General features: G+C 42.5%; 1 protein-coding gene across 2 annotated transcripts; it reads left to right on the forward strand.

The window, feature by feature from the left end:
* Positions 1 to 425: 425 nt before the first annotated feature.
* ldlrap1a (low density lipoprotein receptor adaptor protein 1a) lies at positions 426 to 14,994 on the forward strand. Of its 2 annotated transcripts, XM_042077328.1 has the most exons (10): positions 426 to 794; positions 5,845 to 5,987; positions 6,108 to 6,220; positions 7,094 to 7,208; positions 8,659 to 8,731; positions 8,920 to 9,012; positions 9,489 to 9,607; positions 9,816 to 9,850; positions 13,185 to 13,216; positions 14,273 to 14,994. In XM_042077328.1, exons 1-10 carry the CDS (start codon positions 710 to 712, stop codon positions 14,317 to 14,319), a joined length of 855 nt encoding a protein of 284 aa, XP_041933262.1. In that variant the 5' UTR covers positions 426 to 709; the 3' UTR covers positions 14,320 to 14,994. The 2 variants fall into 2 exon arrangements, with proteins under 2 accessions (XP_041933262.1, XP_041933260.1); XM_042077326.1 differs by lacking the exon at positions 13,185 to 13,216 and having other exon boundaries at positions 430 to 794.
* The last annotated feature ends 1,522 nt before the right edge of the window (positions 14,995 to 16,516 follow it).

Here is a 16,516-nt window from a genome sequence, read left to right on the forward strand (position 1 = left end):
GTTGGTCGGGGGTGTTGTGCTACTTGTGCACCAGGCGTGCTCACAAATCAGGCAATCAGGAAAAAAATCGCAATTAGATATTTTCCCCAAATCGTGCAGCAGACAGTAGCCTGAGTCAACTTTCTTTCAAATTAGGAATTTGTTTCAGACTCTGTTGTGGTGACCGTCAAATCTGCATGTGCCTGGTGTGGGTAGGCTAGGCTATATGGTAAAATAGCGGTAGGGCCTACTCGTAGAGAAAATGCAAAGAATGTATCAACGTCCAGCTCTTCTGCATTTAGGAATACTTTGAAAACCCCACATTGAAGTCCTCTTGATGACCACATGGGGGCACTCGAAATTTACAAACAAAGCTAGGATATTTGAATTGAAGCGTTGGCTGTAGGCTAAATAATACGTTACAGCGTAGAGTTCGTGGAGTTTATTTTAAAATTGCGTAAGGACCAGCTGTGTATTTGATTAAAGTCAAGAAATGTATGCTATGGTGTAAAATAACACATCCTGCTGTCACGCCTTCGTGTTTGCTATTCTCTGATTGACAGCTTCAACACCGCCCAGTTGGAAGGACAATCCTCATTCCCATGGGTTTCGGCATCCTAACGCAAACAAAAGTTGGAGAAGTAGCCTAGTTGAGACAGCGCATGGCAACGACAGAGTGCTGGACAGAGAGAGTGTAGATTTATATATTTTTTTTATATCAGCTGTACATATGGATGCTCTTAAGTCCGCGGGGAGGGCTATTATTCGTAGTCCAAGTATGGCCAAACAATCTTGGAATTCAGGAAAACACAAAAGTAAGTAGCCTATCCTGTGCCAATTATTTCTCTCCGATAGTCAACTTCTGAGAGTTGTGCAACGGTTGCCTGCGGGATCGGCTTGTTTTACCACTTTAGCGTAGAGTTCTGGTAGTAGGAGACCATTTATCCACTGTTATTCAGTCGAACTAAGAAAACAATGTAGCCTAGCGAGAAGCCGATTGTGCTGTGATTCGTTTTAGGTCTCTTCAATTTATATGCTGCTGTTTTAGAAGAACTAGCCTAGATGGCAGTTCTATCGTAGGGTGCTGTCGTATTTCTAACTTGCACCGTTATTTCGGCTACATGAATCCAAAAGTGTTGATTACATTGTTGTCTTTTAGAACGGTGTCCAAAAATGTAGTTACTTTGTTGCATTACCTGTTGATAGGCCTGTGGGGTTCAAACAATCTGTTGTGGTTGTGCCTTGTGCTGATAACGTTAAGTCACGTGCGACGAAAAACTGTGCCATAACTTGTGAGGTCAAGGCAGCCCTAAAAAGCGGTCTTGCTACATAAAGTTAGGCTACATTGCCAGTCAGTTATAGCAGTGTTTCTCAAACTTTTTTTCTGGGGACCCACTTTTTAAAAATGACAGACTATCTCGACCCAACTCGTGACTGTGGTATTTAACAAACTAGATCAGTGGTTATCAAACTTTTTCTTTCATTCCCCACTTTTTGGCATAATAGGCCTACTGTCGCGATCGAGGCGCCTGTCCCATACTCAAGTTTTTTTGGTGAATGCAGTAATCTTATTTGCTAGGTGAGGTAGGTGCTTGTCTTTGCCTTGTAACTGGACATTTTACTCATATCGCTAAGATGGGCCAGCTTCGTCAAGAAATGTTCATTAGTGAACGTGCTTGCAGATTCAAACATGCGCTCTTCCTCCAAGAAGAGGCTACTCGGAGCTCAAACACGCGCGACAGCACTTTACCTCGGCCACCTTGCCTCGCTGTGAAACAGTACAGCCTTTTGGTCAGCTACCATCTCTTCGCAAAGTGCGGAGAATAGACGCGCTTTTAAGGGCCGGGTTTTGGTGAAATTCACCACTCTCACAACAACGTTCAAAATCTCATGTAGGTCGGGTCTAACTAAACTGCCTTGACACGAGCGCTTCCCTGTGAATAACACAGTGCGTCCATTGGGCATCGGGTGCTACCTGGGCCCAGGCTACAGATAAAACAAATAACAAAAAAAAAAAACTCCTGTTTTTCACGTCAGTTCGCGCCCCACCTGGCATGTCTCCGCGACCCAGTAGTGGGTCGCGACCCACAGTTTGAGAAACGCTGGTTATAGTGTGCTCAGATATGTAGGGATAGACCGTTCTACATTTGACAGTAACAATCTACACTATTTAGGCCTAAACAAAAACATCCACAGTTAACCTTGCGATACGTTTCCTTCAGTGTAAGAACAGGGGTAGGCTACTACATCAACAACGCTGCTAAACAGTGATGTTCAGTCGTAGCCTTGTTGTCAAAGTAGGCTACTGCTATATCACTCAAAATATTTGATTTCACCTTTTTTGCTTTCAAGGCGACTGGTCGCCTAATGCATAGGCTAGCTCTGTGTATGATTTGTTAAACTAACCTTTTGTTGCTCTACTGACCTACTTTCACAAATGTTCTGCCTTCTGTCAAACTTTGGACATTTACTCCACATAAACGACAGGGAATCGAGACTATAGGCTACTTAACACAAATCCTGCAGATCAGCACTGAAGTATGCCTTGGTTTCCTTAAGAAGCTAATGGATCCTAGTCTTCCCTACATGACTTAGTAAGCCTATCCATACAGTGGTACTACACTCGGAACGGGATGATTCTTAACGTAGGTCTGTCATCAGCACAGATAATACTTCTGAGATGTATCCTAGGGAAACAATGTAATTTGTTATCAACAATGATAATCTGCTAATTACAATTCATGCTGTGTAAGATCATCTCATATTTCTTCTAGCACCTTCCAGTAAGCTACCATTTTACGGACATCAGTCATTTTAATAGGTGGAAAATGTCTTTTCCCTCCATTCAAAGTCATGCCAGCTCAGAAGATGAACCATATAGCTTGCGGCAAATGCATTGTAATGAGGAGTGGGCCGGGGAAGACTTTTATTGCATGCTTCAGTCTGAATATTGTGTGTGTGTGTGTGTATTTAAGCATGCACACAGTTCATACTGAACATGGTGGCACAAGTATGGGTGACATACCTATTTGAGAACCTAGCAACCAGGGCTAATGTCCCTATGGTCCAGAGATTACCTAATTACATGGTTTTGGTCTCACATTTTTTACATATGGTCAGGAGTTGCGACTCGAGTTAAGCCCTTGTGTAAAAGCTTTTGTGATGGATTTCCATTTGGTAGTGAAAACAGCTAAACGGCACACTGCATCTCAGTCAGATACGTGTGCATGTGAAGTATTCGACAGAGAGATTATGGTAGCCATCTGTGACACATAGCCTTTTTTATTCCAGGGGACAGTGTTTGTACCTCAGCGCTAGTTTTCCTCTGTCTGACTTTTCAGCTGGAAAAGTGTTTGGTTGCCCAGCACTGGCATTTTGATCAAAGATAGACGATACAACGCCTGGTCCAATGATGAAATGTCTACTTGAACTGTCTAAGAAGCTGCACAGTGATGTGAACAAGCTACTGTTGTGGGTCTTAAACATTGACTTACCGTTTAAAGTCTTGCTTTACTTTTCACAATATAATAGGACTTGAATCTGTTGCTGAGGGTTTAAATGTAGTTACAGATCAAGATGAGGAACAACATTGCACCATGATTCAGCAGCTGGTCAAGCAGCAACTGCCCCGGGATGTGGCAACTCAGATTCCTGCAGGGCATGTCACTAATAGCTTAATGCATTTATATTCACTTTAAAAGCCCAAAAATATCTTTCAGTAATGGAGGTGATGACTGTCACAACACATTAAATGACATTAATTCTCTCTATCCCGCCAACTGTTTCGTCAGAGGAAAAAAGAAGGCTGTATACATTAAAGATACATGAGTGACCATTTAAGTTGGTCTAATGGGTCTGCCCCAGTTTGCAAAAATTGGCTTTGCGTCTCACTTTCTCCAAAGGCCTCAAATCCTAAGCGAGTTATCTGGGGGGAAAGTACACACACACACACACATACACACACATAGACGCACGGCACAAAACCCACATACTTTTCCCATTCTTAATCTTTTGGCATTTGAAGAGGATGAGAGTGTGTGAGTCAGGGATTGGAGGCCCCAGGTACCAGTGCGAAATGGCCCTCAGCCGGCATCATGGGGAGAAAGTGAGGGGCTTTTCTCTGTGATGGAGGGCGCCTGCGCGTCCCACTAATCAGAATAATGGAGATTGCCTGTCAGCCTGGCGATGTTATTGCGCTGTTATACGTTTTTTTGCAGAGTCGGAGGATCACCTCCAGACTGCCGTCTCGAGCACTGAGGACAGTCATCAATAACTCTGGGAAAGATGCGTGTGTGTGGTGATGTGGGGGGGGGGATCTGCATTTAGAAAATTATTCAAAATTTCCAGCCCTGTCCGTGGTCTTCAATCACTTTTGGATGGTGTTGATTCAAGGCTATCGATCAACTCTGTGGTGCTCGTCTAGCGTTTCTGCGCTGCTTGTCCTCCATTACTGTCACTTGTTGTTCTGGGCTTCCTGCTCGCTCTCTTCCTCTCTCTCCCTCCATAATCTTATTTTAACCGTCATTTCTACTGTGAGATGTTGGGACTGGGTAGTCGTTTGTAAAATCCAATTGAATAAAACTGGGCTTTTCAGTCGAGGGGATGAGGAAGTTTCCCCTTTTCATCAGATTTTATTACCAACAAAACAACAACACGTTACATTTATATAGCGCTTTTACTCAACACTCAAAGCGCTCCACATGGAAGGGGGGACCTCACTAACCACCACCAATGTGTAGCACCCACCTGGGTGATGCACAAGAGCCATTATGCGCCAGAACACTCACCACACACCAGCTTGAGGTAGAGAGTGAAGGAGTGAATGAGCCAATTACAGTGGGGGATGATTAGGAGGCCAGATTAAATGAGCCAGGTTGGAAATCTAGCCAGGACACCGGGGAATCCCCTACTCTTTGCAATAAGTGCCATGGGATCTTTAATGACCACAGTGAGTCAGGACCTCGGTTTAATGTCTCATCCGATGGACTGCATCTCCTACAGTACAGTGTCTCCGTTACTGCATTGGGGCATTGGGATCGATCTTTTTGGCCAGAGGGAAGAGGGCCACCTACTGAACACCCACCATCACCACTTCCAGCAGCAACCTAGTTTTTCTCCCATCCAAGTACTAACCAGGCCCACACCCGCGCGCGCGTGCATCTTGAACACTTGATGCAGTAATTCATCTTACATTTTAGGAGGAGGTGTCCCTCCACCCATCCCACTGGAATTCACAAACACATTCTCAAACCATACTCCAGATTCCAGCTCAGAGCTTTGCTCATAGAAATGAGACGGGGCGAGAGAGAGAAGGACGAGTCTTGAGGATAGAGGAGCCCGTGGTCTTTTGTGATGCTTATCAAAGGCTTATCAGAGCTTTCCCCACACTACCATGGATATTTCATAAGCATAGTTTGGGGTTCAGAGGTAGGTCACCATGGGCTAGAGAGAGATAAGGTTTATGCCTGTCCCTGGAGCTTTTCAGACTAAGCTTGTTTTTATGTTATTTTGTCACTGTTTTGTTCAGTATGTCAATGCAAAACAGGGCCTCTCTTATCAGTGTGTGTCAGTTCAAGATCAAGGACGTCTCTTGTCCTGATTTTACTTGATTCACCTGGAAACCTGAATATTTACACAGATGCTATCTGTAGGACATAACCATATCTGGTAAATATTTACATTATCAAAGCTTAGCAGATATCTATACATACGCACTGTTGTGTGTAAACAAACAAAAGCAGTGCTTTACTGAACTTTGTCTCTCCAGACAGTTTTGTTATCCTTCAGTCCATGTGCTGCCAGGGGGGAAAAAAGTTTACATTAGCAGAAGGTTGTTGATGTCCCATGACCTGCTTTGCTCCACAGAGCTTCCGGAGAATTGGACAGACACAAGGGAGACCATCCTGGAGGGCATGACCTTTAACCTCAGGCACCTGGGGATGACCCTGGTGGACCAACCGAAAGGCGAGGAGCTCTCGGCGGCAGCTGTCAAACGCATTGTCGCCACAGTGAGTCCATTGTGTGAAAAGATTTCTTTCTCTGTCGTGTTTTGATGAATTTGAATTTGAATTTTCTGAGCAGAAACCTTTATATTATTCTTCTGTTGTGAATGCTGTCTTCTTTTGTAGGCCAAAGCAAGTGGGAAGAAACTCCAAAAAGTTGCTTTAAAAGTTTCACCTCAGGGAATTATCCTCTGTGACTATGCAACCAAACAGCTGATTGAAAATGTGTCTATATACAGGTGAGTCTCCACTTCTAGAGACCTGAGGAGTCTTTTTGCTCTATCCAGAATTGTTTCAAGCTTTGTTCTGTTTTCCTTTCTTCCTTGCAAATCCATCAGATGAGTCAGGCTAAGAAAGATTCTTCCTGACCGCTATAAAAAAAAACATTCCCTTAATGATGCCGTCTGTGATTTGACTTTGGTTTTGTGAAAGGCTGTTAATGTTTTAGGTCAACAGACAATACAGTAATACCTCTACCTCTTGTGCCCCCCCCCCCCCCAACTGCAGTTATTTCCCTGCTTGTCATTAGAGATTTAAGATCTCTCTCTCTCTCCCTCTCTCTGTTTCTTTCTCTTAGCTCTCTCTCTCTCTCACACACATATTCTCTTTCTTTCTCACACACTGTCCTACACCACAGATCACATATCCCAGCACATATGCTCTCAGTGTTTTCTTGCTGAGGAGGAATGCCTAATAAATGTCTCTTAAGTCTTCGTTGCAGGACTGTTTCCCATAAATCTTTGCTGCTCACAGCTGGGTGGGCAGCGCACGTGTTGTTGGACGTAATGTTGTCCACATTCTCTCTCTCTCTTTCCCCCTCTTGCTCTCTCCCTCTCACACGCAGACCTAGATTGCACATATGGACAGACTTAGAAGAATAACAACTCAAGCAAATTCCAGGCCCCCACACCCTCTAAAAAATGTCAGGCCATTCACAATTTTAAAGGAAAAGCTTCCTGGCCTCAATAATCCAGGCTCACTACATTTTGTGCTAGATGTTGTCTGCTGTATTTGTATGTAAACCTATGGACAATGGTGCCTTTACTGGCAGGGAGAGATCTGACATTTCTGCGACCTTTCTTTCTCCCCCTTACCCATTTCCCCCTTTCCAGAATATCCTATTGCACTGCAGACAAGATGCATGACAAGGTGTTTGCCTACATCGCCCAAAACCAACAGAACCAGACTCTGGAGTGCCATGCATTCCTCTGCGCCAAAAGAAAAGTGGTAAGTGTTTTTAATTCTTTAAATACCTGAACCAAACACCTGACTCATGATTCACATATCAGACTTGCTTTTAGTACAAGGTAGTTTGATTTGTCATGACTTGCCCAACTACACCTCTGAATAGGTCTTAGCTTTCCCCTGACACAAGTAGCCCCAGCAGGACTGTATGAAATGAAAACTGTGTAGAGAAAAGTAGTAATAACAGGGTTGTGGTTGAATTCTCAAGAAGCTGTATACTGTTAAATTCCTCTTTTGTATGTGCTGTAGGCCACCTTGGATGGAAGTGTGGGATACATTTGAGTATAACTAGATGTACCGCAGAGCGGTATAAAATATGACCGCCGCCCAGTCCAGCACATTTTTTCCACAAAAATAAATCACGCTGAAAGGCCTATATAATTCTAACTGTCTCACTAAATTGCATTATCCACACTCAATTCTCACTGGTATCTGCTAGACAATAAGTACCAAAACATGATTAGTTCATAGATTTCACATGTAAAATTCATTTTATACAACCCCACCCCCATCTTGCCTGTTCATAATTCTGAGAAATTCTTGAATTGTGTGCGTGTACATGTTTATGTTTATGTTTATGTGTGTGTGTGTGTGCGTGTGTGTGCGTGCTTGTGTGTTTGCCTGCGTATGTGTGTTTGTGCATGTGCATGCATGTGTACATATGTCTAAAAAATTGGTCATCCTAGGCCCTACGGTTCTCAAGATATTCACAGAAAACTGTGTCTGCCCTACCCTCCTTTCGGGGGGTCCAGTACAGCGGGGGGGCTACAGATCAAAACAAAAAACGATGGTTCCATGCTATCCATGTGGGGTTACATGCCCACCAAGTTTCGTGTACCCCGGTCTTTCAGTGTCCCGGGAATCCTTGTTGGTGTACGGTCACTAAATGTACTCATAAATTATTTTATTGTAAGGCCCCCCATGAACGAAAGTTCACAAAACTTGGCATGCATTCAGAGGTGTCATAATGATCCTACACTTTCAATTTCGTGCAGTTTTGACCATGTCAGCCAGAGATATTGTGATGAAAACACCTAATTTTTTGCTTTTTAATTTTTAACTAGGTGGCGCTATACATGAAATAAGTGGTAATGGGATGGGTTGACATGCCCCCTTAAGACCAACATACAAAAAAAGGTGGACCTCCTAGGCCCTACGGTTCTCGAGATATTCACAGAAAACTGTCTCCGGCCACCTACAGGCCGAAAGAAAAAGACAGAAAAAGAAAATCTGACTAAACCTATATGACCGGGTCATAATAAAGTATAACACAATAGTGTGTCATAAGAGGGTTTTCGTGTTTGAATCAAGGAGCAATTTCTATTTTGTACTGTTTTGAACTGTAAGTCACTTTGAATAAAAGTGTTGGATTAATGTACATGAATGATCGTGTAAATGCATGAATAACAACTTCAATGTCTCTTCCCTGTAGGCTCAAGCAGTGACTCTCACTGTGGCTCAAGCCTTCAAAGTTGCTTTTGAGTTCTGGCAGGTGGCCAAAGAAGGTATTCAATTTTGTGCTGTCCCTGGGTTTCTTTATTGTGCTCTAAATGCTGTGCGGTGGCAGGGATGAGAACAGTTTGGTGGGGAAAGTGGATTTGGTTAATGGGGAATAGAGGAGAATGGGAAATGTAATTATGGAGTTGATGTAGAGAGATGATGATGATGTGCCATCTGTCCTCGCTCCTCGCAGAGAAAGAGCAGCGGGTAAAGTCCAGCTCTGTCCAAGAAGTTACCGACAACGCCCAGACATGTCCAGAGATGTCCACCAATTTACAGGGACCAGGTAGTTTGTACACATTCACACTATAAAACACTACAGGCCTCAAATAGAATGCTCGGCAAAGTGCAAAGTCAGTCTATGAGCCGAGTTCTTGTGCATGAACTAACGGCATCATGTTGCATGAGACCGCTTTTATCTGACCCACCGATGTCTGTGATTAAATTATTTCTTATTGTATTAAAATTTGCAAAAATACAAGCTTTAGTTCAACTTAAGACTTCATTTGAATGAATGTCCTGTTTTAATCGAAGCACATATAAACTCATGCACACCTTTTTATTTATTTTATGATATCAAACAAACAAGCAAACATGCATGTTCATTATCTCCCTCGTGTCCTCATCCACACAGAAGATTCCTTTCTGAGTCTATGCCTAAACGCATCGATTGTGGCCAGAATGGGCAATCATTAGCTACAAAGAAAGCACTGTCTATATGTAACACTGTATGCATTTGTTTGTCATGCTCTTTTTTTGTAGATGTAGCTACAGGGAATCTGTTGGACTTTGATAGCTCCTGTAAGATTGTGGATGATGTTGACAATCGAAAGAACCTTGTGACTAACCTCAACAGGCCTGATAACAACAACACCATCTGGGTAAGACCATTTCTAGTCACATGTTTATGTTTATTTTTATTACCATTTCAACATCATTTCCCAATTCATAGTTAAAGATTTTGCCAACTGAGTTTAATAGAATTATAGCCTTGATTGTTCTCTTTGAAATCCTCTTGGAGTAATAGTATGAAATCTGAGCTGACTTCAAAAGAAAACATACTTAGGAAGTGTTTTCATCACTTGACAGGAAATTGATGATGGCTTGGATGAAGCGTTTTCAAGGTAAGTTCATATAACTGTCAGATTTCTCAGGGGGCGTCCTCTTGGGCTGATACTGTTGTGCATCACTCTAATCCACACGTACCAAACCGATCTTTTTTTCCTCCGTCTTCCCTGGAACCGTATCAAGAATATTTGCGTCCAAACGGATCCATCTCAACACGACTCAACACGTTACTTCATATCCCAGGCCTATAGGTGGCACTGTTTCTTTACAGAAATTGACCAAAGCTTGCGCTGACAGAATAGTCTACGACGAAATGGCTAGTGCAAGGAAACCAGAATTGTTTGTGTGGACTTACAGTGAACTGTCAACTGTAGTAAACTGTAAAACTAATACACTTAATTTTTACGGTTTGTGAAGGGTGCAGTGCAGTCCCGTCCTTTATTTGGCTAACGCAGGTAAAAATAATCTCCTTTACTTTCTTTGGTTGTAGGATAGTCCGCGATTCACATTAGTTTTGGTTATCACCGCAAGTGCAAAGGCTAGGCGTACCCAAGTTCTAGGGCTATTCCGTCGCCACATTTATCATATTGCTATAATAGCCTTACAGTCGATACGTTTGCTTGCATCAAATCGCGCATTCGCATTTAGTGCGCATCTATAGGCTTAACATGAGTTTTAAGCGTCTTTGTAGCTCATATCTGACTTCACTATGAATGCATTTATTATAACCGCCGCGCAGGTTTAGTCAGTTTTTTTTTGTGTTTTTTTTTTCGCATGCCCAAATTTCCGTCAAGGATTCCCGGGACACTGAAAGACCGGGGTACACAAAACTTGGTGGGCATGTAACCCCACATGGATAGCATGGAACCATCGTTTTTTGTTTTGATCTGTAGCCCCCCTGCTGGACTGGACCCCCGAAAGGAGGGTAGGGCAGACAGTTTTCTGTGAATATCTTGAGAACTGTAGGGCCTAGGATGACCATTTTTTTCCGTATATTTGCCTCCAGGGGTCATGTTAACCCATTTCATGTGCACACATGTGCACAAACAGATACACACGCACACACATACATTCACAGTAATCATATGTATGACACATACTCACACAGTAGACATATGTACGCATGCATGCACAGGCACATACACAGGCAGACACACAAGCACACACACACACACACACACACACACACACACACACACACACACATATAACATAAACATGTACATGCACACATGCACACAATTCAAGAATTTCTCAGAATTATGAACAGGCAAGATGGAGGTGGGGTTGTATAAAATGAATTTTACATGTGAAATCTATGAACTAATCATGTTTTGGTACTTGTTGTCTAGCAGATACCAGTGAGAATTGAGTGTGGATAATGCAATTTAGTGAGACAGTTAGAATCCTATAGGCCTTTCAGCGTGATTTATTTTTGTGGAAAAAATGTGCTGGACTGGGCGGCGGTCATATTTTGTACCGCTCTGCGGTACATCTAGTTTATGTTGTAAGACATGTAAAATAAATTAATGACACCGGCACTACGCACAAATTAATGTAAACTTACACCGCACTTCCCTAATAACTTAAGTTCTCTCGCGTCACTGACAGTAGCTAGAATGCATAAAAAAACACCGGGAAAAACATTGTTCAGTCCACCAAGTCATAAGCTATCGGCGCTGCGCAGCACCAGTTGTGATATTTATCCTACGGAGTATAATCGTAGGTAATGTCATGTATGAAAACTAGTATTGTTAGTCAATAGGCTACTATAAGTGTCAAGTCCAGGGCAGCTGTGGCGATGACATCATCGATACACAAGTAGGATGTGCGGTTTCACTGTCCAAACGAATTCAAAAGGGCTACGCTTTCAAATTGTTCCACTCTGGGACCAGGTTTCAAAAAAGTGCGGTTTCGGGCAGTGCGTCGTTTACAGGATTCGTTTGGACGCTCGGCCAAGACGAAGCAAAACCTCTGCGTTTAACCCAAAAAGCGTCTCCGTGTGGACGGGCTCTAACAAGAGAAGGTTGGCAGACTCGGCCTTGTAAAACGAACAGCTTGGAAATGAGCTTGCAGGGGAGAAAAAATGTAAATGACCTGATTTCCAACATCTGATGCTTTTACTGAGGGTTGAGAACCGAGAGGGGGGTGGATGTTATAAGTATAAGTACAGTATATATACTTTTTTGATCCCGTGAGGGAAATTTGGTCTCTGCATTTAACCCAATCGGTGAATTAGTGTAACACAAACGGCACACAGTGAGGTGAAGCACACACTAATCCCGGCGCAGTGCGCTGCCTGCTACAACGGCGGCGCTCGGGGAGCAGTGAGGTGTTAGGTGCCTTGCTCAAGGGCACTTCAGCCGCGGCCCACCGGTCGGGGCTCGAACCGGCAACCCTCCGGTTACAAGTCCAGAGTGCTAACCAGTGGGCCACGGCTGCCCCAATGTTGCTATCCATCAAAGGCATCTCCTCAGTTGCAAAGTAATGATCTAAAGAAGAGTAAGTAAAAACACACATTTATAATGATATAAACACAAGGTTTAAGTATGCTTTTGGTTTGACAGTTTCCACTCCATGGGATCTGTTGTCACATTATATGATACCCTTGAACAGAACAGGAAGAAAATGTTAGTTTTAGTGATGCATTGAGTGACTGAGTGTATTGTTGGTTTCTTTAATGTATCAGATAGGTAGTTAGGTGGAAAATGTGGCAGTTTTTTTTTAAGTTTATTTGTTCAGTTAGCTGGTTGGGGAACTACTAAGTTACTGCTAGGAAACTACTGGTTGTTTTTAAACCATTTCTGTCACCTTTAGCCTTCCTTTTGTAGGTCGCCAAATTCGAATGCAAGTCAGCAGCCTGCTGCCAATTTCCAAATGACCGTTTTAATGCCCACTCTTTACTTAATTCATATGAAGGAGGACCTGTAAGTCATCTTGCCCTGGGGAAAACACCTTAGTTGAAGTGGCATGGTTGAGGTGGTGGCCACTGCCTTCAGACTTTCTCTAAAAATATTGTTGAAATGGCTTCCTAGTCTATTTTATCTTGAGAATATCCGGCTTGAAATATTGGATTTGGATAATCAGTCAGTTAAAAAAAAAAGTCTTACCTCGTGCACATGATTACAAACTCTTTATACACAGAGGAGGGTCAGAGCAGCCATCTCCTGATTTAAAGCTGGCTATGCATTTTCAAAACAATACTAAGTCTTATAATTCGATGTACGTAACAGTCTTCCTCGATGAACATATAATTGTTGTCGTTTACATAATTTCTGGGTGAACTCATTAATGCTCTGCCACAGAAGAAGATTAAAAAGCATCACAGAATTCCACACAATTCCACACTGTAAAGCCCCCCTCATACCAGTCTTTCTTTGTACCCCATAGCTGCAGTTTGGATAACTTTCGGTCTTCTTCAGGTAACGTTGTGATTGTGTCCAGAATTTGTCAATCCCATAGTATTGCTCCCTCAGTCCCACCCCCCACCCCTGCGTAGCCTCATCTCTCTCCTACCCCTCCTCCTCACTCCGCCCTTCCCATAAACCCATGGAAATGTGTCAGAACTCTGCCCGTCTTACTGGAAAACATGATGGTATAGAGCCGGTTTCCTGTACATGGATTAAGCCTAGTCCTTGAGTAAAAAGCTTTCCTTCAATGGAAATCTCCACTAAAGTTCTTTTTTAGTGCATGACTAAGCCTAAGCCATATACAGAAAGCCGGCCTGATGATGCTTTAGTAGTAGCACTCTCTCCTGAAAGGAGACAAATATTGAGGCTGCGGTTATGGAACAGGTCCTTCTTCCTCCTCTTGGCTAACATGCAGTAAGGCAGAGTTCTGAGCCAGCGCCACCACCCCACTCCCACTCCCACCTTCATGACCTCATTCACCTCCTCCTCAACCTGGCGAAGGGCAATGCCACAACGCCTCCAAAAAGCCTTGTTTGTCCTTAAACTGTAGTGCTTTTGACCTCATGCTCCTTGTTTGTTTGTCTTCTAGGTGTGTATGTGTCTGTGTATGCATTTCTTATCAGGACAGACAGACGGGACAAAAAAACACTGCAAATTGTAGATGCAGAATGTCACGGCATCATTTGAACTGAAATGGTTGTATTATGAATAAATACAGTTTTGGGGGTTTTGAGGTGACTTTTGGATTGAGGCAGATTAAATGAAAGCTAGTGTTCAACAGAGAGTTGAACAGTGGTGGACTTTGACTTCCTTTCTTGCAGTGTACAGATGACTAATAACAGACAGACTAATACCACAAATAGCATTGCATTACTCTTTATCATTAGTCACATACAGATACAATTATGTAGCTTTGACCAATATTAACAACAAATCTTAACAATGTCAATCCTATGTCATGTCTAATCAAGCAATGAAATACATTTCAAGACTGTACATATAGTAAATATTTATGCCTTTCACTTCTAAAAGACTGATCTCTCCACATTTCTCTCCTTATCACGCCAGACTGGCAGAGGCTCGTACTAACCCCCAGGTCCTGGACATTGGGGTGACTCCTCTGGACTGGAACACGGACCCCGACTGGGACAAAGCCAATGGGAACCCCCCCAGGTCAGATGACCCGTTTGGGTTCTGAGAACCAGACCATGGCAAGGCACTCTGGAGATGAAAGCATAGATGGGAACAGAGGTCACAGTATATGACACCATCTTTGGAATGCCCACTGCTAAGAATGACAATGAATAGATAGCACTTTCATTCTTTAATAGTCAACCAATGTAGAGCTTTGCTCACCATGCCAATATTATGTAGATGTTACTTTTAAAGCTGGACGACCTCAGCATTCATACATTTTCTTGATTGGATGATTTTACTCAAGGATCTTATTCTCACTTGTATTTAACTACATCAGTATTATTTAGATTTGCATATATTTATCAGTTCTTCCATAGTCCTTACTGTAGCGTAAACAAACATGCTATGATGACAGTTGGAGCAGTGTATAAATGGCAATCACGGACTAATCACTGATTTAAATTCCGTTATGAATTATTATGAATATATCAAATGCTATATTTTTGAGTTTATTTTGTAATAAAAAAACTTGAATATAACCTTAAAATTGAAAACAAGTGCTTCCCTCTCTCACAGAGAGGATTCTGCAGCAGTTTGAATAATACATTTCTGTATTATATTGATAATTAAATAAATATACAATTTAATAATGATGGATGTCTTTTTTTGCCTCAATTAATAGCAATTAAGTTACATTTATTATTACTTGTAATGGTTCATGTGAACAGCAAGAGTTGAAACATGTCTTTCAAACAAAACAAAGCTGTTAGGATGACCGGCTGTCCCTTTAGAGCACATCTGGATTCACTCCTGTGAAAAGTGATTATGCCGCCCATTGCCATGCTTTTGTAAGAGACCAGTGAAATGAATGCTTGTCGGCCATTTTCAAACCAGAAAGAAAGGATGGAGCCCCTAGAAATTATCCACTTACAGCTGTAGGGGGCAGCACATTCACACTCAGCCTACATCTCCCCTTGAGCAGATCTCTGAGACACTTACTGTCTACTATGGCAGTGACCTATTATACTGGTCTTGAAATGCCATCCTATACAGATGCACAGCTCCTAGGCCGTAAGCAGTTTATCCACTTAACGGTCTTTTTTGTGCTGAGTGGTTTTGTGATATGTTTGTTTGTGTACATATTTGAAGGCAGCTGACTCATTTGTTTGCCAAAATGGACGAAGATGATCATGTAACGATGAGAAGTGAAGGAAGTGAAATGTTGGGATGGAAAAAGATGGGACTCATGGATGGATTCATGTAAAAGTATAGCAGTAATGTCACCCACAATGGACCACTCTGGAATGTCTTTAATGCTTTGAGTTTATGTGCACTCAATTTCCGTCAGGCCTAAAGCAGCCAAAGAATGGGGTCAGGGGGAATAAAACAACCAAAAGTCTTATTCATCAAAGAAAATGCCCTGCCAACAGTACTGTTTACCTCCATCAAACCCCTGAAAGCAACCCGGAATAGCCTACTTGTTATTCAGCATATTTTCTTAATGTTTCTTTTTTTATGACTCACTGGGGCTCCATTTTTAGGCTCTATGATTTTTCCCCAAGTGGAGACAGGCATTTTGGTTTCCTCCTTGCTTCGGTGGAAAAGAATAGTGTGTAGTTGTGAGTTTTGTTTTTGGCTTGCCTAAGCATATCAATGCCTTTAAATAATGCAGGTAGTTTAAGTAAGGCTGTCAGGATGAATTTTCTGCATATGTTATGGCTGTGAGAATGTAGTGTGTGTGTGTGTCTGCGTGAGTGTGTGGGATGAGCCGCGTGACGCAGGGCCCTCCAGAGGACTCTTGACACACATGGCCTCAGCGGTGAAACGTGGCAGAAAACGTGTGTGGGGAGGTGCAGACCGATACAGAAAGGCAGAGACTCGCTCTTACTCCCCACGACCATACAGTGTTGGCTTCAGTTTCTCTGTTATTGCATTAAAATAAATGTGCTAATCTGGTACAGGTTACCATGCGCACACACTTACCTTCAGTACAAGAACCTCAATCTCTCTTTGAGGTGATTACTATCTTTTTTGTAATTTTATCAGTAACAACAGTAACCATAAGCAATAAAGGCTTCACGTCTATAAGGTTAAGAAACGGGGGTAGTCTTAAGCTTTACAGTTCAGTGATGACAAATACACTGGTTATTTGTAATTCATGATGTGTCCGAAAAT

Source organism: Alosa sapidissima, chromosome 21, assembly GCF_018492685.1.
Source record: "Alosa sapidissima isolate fAloSap1 chromosome 21, fAloSap1.pri, whole genome shotgun sequence".
NCBI lineage: Eukaryota > Metazoa > Chordata > Actinopteri > Clupeiformes > Clupeidae > Alosa > Alosa sapidissima.

Excerpts from the sequence above, each read along its gene's own strand:
- ldlrap1a (XM_042077326.1), top strand. The coding sequence starts at position 710 with ATGGATGCTCTTAAGTCCGCGGGGAGGGCTATTATTCGTAGTCCAAGT. Across the intron at positions 6,221-7,093 it reads GAAAATGTGTCTATATACAG|AATATCCTATTGCACTGCAG; the intron begins GTGAGTCTCCAC and ends CCCCCTTTCCAG. Across the intron at positions 8,732-8,919 it reads CTGGCAGGTGGCCAAAGAAG|AGAAAGAGCAGCGGGTAAAG; the intron begins GTATTCAATTTT and ends CGCTCCTCGCAG.